Raw genomic sequence first — 5,945 nt, 5'->3', positions numbered from 1 at the left:
TGCTGCTTTAAAGATGTTTCATGGTCAATCGTACAGACCAGGCACAGATAGAAAAAAAAAAATTTCCCACTTGGCTCAGAATCAATAATGCCTGTGTTGAAATGCATTACAGGTTAATGCCCTTGTACATTATTACAAAGGCTGTTGTCACTCTTTAAATGCTTTCAGCTGAATTTACAGTGGGCCAACTACATTATTCATCGATCAAGCAGAGCTTACATGGTGACTTCAGAATGACCTGACCAATTTAAAATCAATACCGCTTCCATTTAAAGCATGGAAAGGGTCTGGGATAGAAACTGTAAAGGTGTGAATTGCCAGAAGCTGACTTTATATCATTTGAGCATTTGACACCTGTGGAAAAACACCTTGTAGCTGCAATAACAGTTGGTCATGCTGCACATTAACTTTGCAGTAGTAGACTGCACAAAAAAGCCCCACTTTGTCCTTAACATCACACATTTCTGTTAACTGCATGAATCTGTAGATGAAAACAGGAGGGTACCTTTACGTGTGCATGGAGTGAATTACATTACTGTGCTCATATTGTGTTTAGCGTCCAAAGGAAAGGTCGCTGCCATTTACAGTTCCCATATTAAGCGATGGTAACTATCTATGATATTCAAATAAACTATTGTATAAATAGTAGACAGTGGGATTGTGGGCAAGTATGTGCATACAAGAAGCTTTTTCATTTTGAAAATATTTTATTTGAGTTGACAACACGAACGCACATATAAAGCGCTAGGTAGCAAACATTTAGGAAAATAAGCTGTATACGTAGAAAAAGATTGCATCTATAAGAGCTTCACGTTTCAAGAGAGCGCACAAAACCCAAGACAAGATGATCTCGACACAACGATTCGACTGGGAGAAAAGTCACACAATAATTTATACAAAGCCATTGAAAATAAATAAATACATACATAAATAAATAAAATATTACGAATAAACATATTACAATAATTTTACATCATGATAGTAAGCTGTAATTGTGTGCCGACATTCAGAAACAGTCATTACACTGAAGAGTTCTTAAGGCAGTAGTTTGATGTTTTTCTCTAAAGGCATTTCTGGCTACTAAAGGGAAACTTTTCAAGATTTGTTGATGTAGTTTTCAATAGGAAGAGAGAGAGAGACAGAGAACATTTCAGTCCCGTAATCCACATACTAGATTAAAGCTACAGACGTGAAACGCACAGCATGTGAATTCAAGGCAGAGGTACAGGAACATATCTTAGGTCTAGGAGCTATTACATTACCATGTGTGCAAGGGTTCTAGAAAAATACCTTTGTAAGGGCCAAACTAATACATTTCTCCAGACTTTTCTAGCGAGGGGTTGGATGAAGAAAGAGATCGTACTGAAAGGACAGATCGGTGTGGGTTCGTCTTCAGCAGGCGTTACGCACGGGCATCTGGAGAAGGATGACTTGCCTGTTTTCGGTGGGGTGGCATTTGTTGATGTGCCTGGTGAGACCCGGCGAGCTGTAGAAAGTGGCGGGGCAGAACTTGCAGGGAAACGCCTGGGAGTCGTCGTGCAGCAGGCGCAGGTGTCGCTCCAGACTCGCCCGGTTCGGCAGCTTCTCTCCACAAGCCGGACACCCGAGACCGTCCGCGGGGCTCAGATTGAGCGGAGCCGGGCTTTGGCTGTCCTCCGAGGGCATGATGTCGGGGCTCTCCGCGGTGCGCAAAGCCTCTGCGAGGAGCTGATTTTGGAGCGCCTGGTGTCCCAGGATGTGCTTCCTCAGGTAGGCTTGGCGCTTGAACCTCTTCCCGCAGTGCTGGCAGTCGTAGATCCCGTCGTCGGAGCCGGACTCTGACAGACCCGGACTCGGGGAGTCTCTGTCGCCGGGGAACGCCTCGGGAAACGGTTTGGTGGGCTGGAGGGCTTGTTTGGGTGCGTTTGGCACGCGCGGTTTGTGCCAGCGCCGGTGGGAGGCCAGGTTCGCCGGACAGCTGAAGACCTTCTCGCACTCGGGACACCTGTACTCCACCCGCACTATCCGGGAGCACTTGTGCTGTGCCAGAGAGAACGGGTCCGAGTATTCTTCTCTGCAAAGCTGGCAGATGAACTCCCCCAGGGGCTTGTTGGTGTTGCCCGAGGTCGTGCGGGGCTTCAGGTCCACGGGCCCCTCTTTGATTTTCAGGCCCAGCACCGGGGATGTGGTGACCTCGTCCTCGAAGTTGAGTTTGCGTATGGCTTTGGGTTTCTTGACGCTTTTGCTGCTTTTACGCTCGGCGGCGTCAGAAGGTCTTTTGGCGCCGGGTCGGATGACGGGCGCCGTTCCGCTCCGGTTACTGTTGCTGGTGCCGATTTTCAAGTCGACTGGCGCGAACAGAAGATGATGGTCCAGGCTGGTGAGAGAGGCGGGAGTAGGGAACGACTCGGCAGAGACGGGCGAGCCGAGGTTGAGACTCCTCTCGAAATATTTCCTGTCGTGCTCCTTGCTTATGGGCCGGGTGGGGCTGTACAGGGCTTGGTATACCGTCTCCGGATTGCCGAACCGCACCGGCTTGGCGCTGTGGACCGGCACCGGCACCGGCATCGGGGCCTCTGCTCTGTCCGACGGGAACGCCGAGGTGATGCTGTCCGGCTTGGAGGCGCTGGGAGCGGGTGGTGACGCGGCGATCGGCGCAATCTGACAATCTGGAGCGGATCCTCCATCATCATCCGAGCGTATCCGGTACGAAACGAGCGCCGCTTTCTTGTTCCTTTTCACCAGGAATCCTTTGGGCATGATGAAGCGAGGATGACAAGGCACAACAAAACGAGATCCAGAGCTATAAACGCGCCGTCCGCCTCCCTCCCTCTGAGAGATGCTTTTGCTCCTCGACGCATAGCTGCACTCTTTTTAAGCCGGAATGATGTTTTGTTCTCGCCCCTCGCCGCCGCGTCTTCGTCCAATCAGGAGCGAGCGAGGATCTCTGCGGAATTGCCCGTGGGAGGGCTGAGAGACTCGGACCGGGCGCTCCAGAGCAGATGTACATGGCCTTTATTGTAGTAATGCGCGCTGCTCTCCATTCACGGTCTGATGGAGATGTATAGAGAGCAGCGCGTGCCGCAGAGGGAAATGTCACTCACTGACCATCATCGTCGTCTTCACAATTTGGAATGAGCGACAACAAAGAAAGTTCTTCTCGGAATGCTTAGTTTAGAGCTGTGATGGAGATTGTCTTCACTTAAATCCTAAAGCATGCTTATGTGTTATATATTTAGAATGTTTTTAATATTTTCATTTTATGTAGCTACTACATACTGAAGCTTTAAGTGTTTGTTTCGTTTGCAAATCTACATTGAATTAAACTGTCATTTTAATGCAGAATGATTTTAAGTACGTCGAATGCAGAAGTGTTTACATTAAAATTGCATTTATACAATAATTTATCATCGAGCGCCTATAATTGCAGTGGCACGTCCTGATTTTGCCAAGTCCGATGTGTTCCTAGGTCAACATATTTTGTTGACCCTGGAACAACATTTTACTCCAAAAATATATTCTTAACCATATCCCTACACCTAAACCTAACCTTAACCATGAGTAATCCCTAAAATCAGAGGAAATGATAGATGAATGACACTGATGTACAAGCACCAAACACTGATTTTAAGCATAAACTTCACAAAATCTATAAACTGGTTCTTCAAATCTGATTGGTTAATCACAATGTTGTTCCAGGGTCAACAATGATGTTGTCCCAGGAACATCTCTCACTTGGTAAAATCAGGTTAGGCAATTGCAGTGCAAGTTATTACACAATCTAATGCTGAGGTGAATAAGAGGAGGACGCTTTATAGTAGTCATTTTGTAAAATATAAAATATTATGCAAAATAAATGAATCTTCGAGGGAAATTTTTTTTTGAATGGGCTAATTGTTTTGTCTGATTGTGATGGCGTTGTTTACAGTTTAAAGTTTCCGTTTCACGCGTATTTCGTGTAAATAGCGTGTACTAAAAATAGCAGTTCCACAAAGTAGTTACATATTGCATGTTATTAATTAGTGCGTTTGAAACACGAACAAGCTAAATTTGTCTAAAGCGCTTCCTGTTTGCAAATCTGGACATTAAAGAGATTTGTAATGCCACGCGTCAGTCTGAGGGCAGTATAAATCAGCTGGCTAACGCATGCATAAGTCATCAGAAGAAGCCCTCATCTCTCAACACAATAGCCGCGTCTGGCCGGCCGTCACAGGCTTTTTTGCCTTTGAAAAGCAAATTGATCTCTACAGGGATACACAGCAATCTGGCCAAAAGAGAGACGCGTGCTGGACGCAATCAAAGATGAGCACTGACCTCGAGGTCAAGCCAGGGGTCAGCCATCATTGCATTTCTTCAAACCACCATGACCGGTGACAACTTCAGACACTGAAGCGTTTGCCAGAATGTTTTACTGAACGCTTTCCATAGCAGCGCATTTACTACTAAGTCAAAAAAATAAAATAAAACCTTACAAAGTGTTTTAAAAGCAGCTCAACTTCTAAATAAAGTTCACTAGTGTTCACTTCGTTGATGCTCTTCTAACTACAACGTTTTAGTTTACTTTGAAATAAAATCATCTGTGGTGTATTTTGAGTCACAAGCACAGAAATAAAGAGAGTCTGAAAGTTGAATAATTAAATAATAATTTTAGTAACCTCTTAGAATCATCTTCAGTAAGTTATATTTCAACAAATGCACATGGAAAACACTACAGCAGGCTTTAACGCCAACGATTTATATCACAGAAACAAAGGATCTCATTTCTACTCCGTGAAACAGTTGCTTTAAATTCTCTTTTGCGCGCATAATTGGACAGACGTGTTGCACGGGTTTGCATTCATCTATTGTTCCCCTCATTAGCATAAAGCTGCTGTATGACCGAGTCAAATAATTGCTCGAGCATTGAGATATGCGCCTGCCACCATTCACCCCTGCATTTTCACAAATATTACAACACTAGCGGAGTTTAACACGACACGCAATACTTAAATTTCCCTAAATATATCTAATTATAACATGCATAGTTGCGCTGCCTCATCCAAACGTTCTCAACATCATCTAAAGTTCTGCTTAAATCATGCATCTGCACTCAAATGGATTTGCGCTCGTCTAATATTTAACTTCATCTCAAGTTCAGACTCTTCGCTCGTTTTCCTTTTATCGGAACATGTTTTGCTCTGTGTTAACATTCTGTGAAGTTTGTTTGTCTAGGTCTTACCCAGCACAATGCACTTCGATGGCATTTTAATGAGATTGTGTGCGTGCGCACCGGCCGTATGTGAGCGTGTTTGCTGTGTGGCGCGTGCTTGTCCCGTCTCATTTGCATACAGCTGCTCGGCCGACGCGCGCCCCTCCCCCACTGTCCACGAGCCCCCTCTCAATGCGATCACAGTAAAGACTTATCAACATATCACTAAACTCATAACAAAACAAATGTGGGCATCTTAACGAATGCCATATGAGTTCACAAGCTCAGTGCTTTAATGGCAAATGTAAAGCGTAGACTAGAGCAGGCTTTATTACATATGTGTGAGCAGTATGTTTGACTGTTGTTTGTGTTGTGGAGTTTGAAAATAACATAAATAGTTATTCAAAGACTCATGCATTCCCTAAACAGAATTGCACACCCTAAACAGTTCAAATAAATGATCAGATCTAAACGTTTAATGGCTCAGTATTTTGGTTTATATAGCAATGTGTGGTTAAGGGTGATTTGCACTGCTCCTCCTACAGGCTGGCACATGCTATTACACCAACCACACAAAACACTACATGATTGTTTTATCTCTAAACCTTCCAAAGTTATGAAGCACTCTTTGAATCAGAAAAGCGAAATGGTTCACTTCTAGCTTATGTGAAGACATATCAGATATTCTGTCATAAGGATAAGCAAAGCATGTTACTATGTTATGATAAACGGAGCATGCTTGCATACAATTGAGTTGGACTCGAAATATGATACCCAT

The 5,945-nt window shown here is 44.4% G+C and overlaps 1 protein-coding gene across 1 annotated transcript; it reads right to left on the bottom strand.

Annotated features, from left to right (window-relative positions):
• Window positions 1-687: 687 nt before the first annotated feature.
• Window positions 688-3,140, bottom strand: LOC113116985 (insulinoma-associated protein 1b-like). The gene has a single exon (XM_026285318.1). It carries the CDS (start codon window positions 2,737-2,739, stop codon window positions 1,393-1,395), a length of 1,347 nt encoding a protein of 448 aa, XP_026141103.1. The 5' UTR covers window positions 2,740-3,140; the 3' UTR covers window positions 688-1,392.
• Between the last annotated feature and the right edge of the window lie 2,805 nt (window positions 3,141-5,945).

This window comes from Carassius auratus, chromosome 17 (genome assembly GCF_003368295.1).
Source record: "Carassius auratus strain Wakin chromosome 17, ASM336829v1, whole genome shotgun sequence".
In the NCBI taxonomy this organism is placed as follows: domain Eukaryota; kingdom Metazoa; phylum Chordata; class Actinopteri; order Cypriniformes; family Cyprinidae; genus Carassius; species Carassius auratus.
This window is presented reverse-complemented; position numbering and strand designations above follow the sequence as displayed.

Bases quoted from the DNA above. Each gene is read 5' to 3' on its own strand.
- LOC113116985 (XM_026285318.1), bottom strand. From the start codon at position 2,739: ATGCCCAAAGGATTCCTGGTGAAAAGGAACAAGAAAGCGGCGCTCGTT.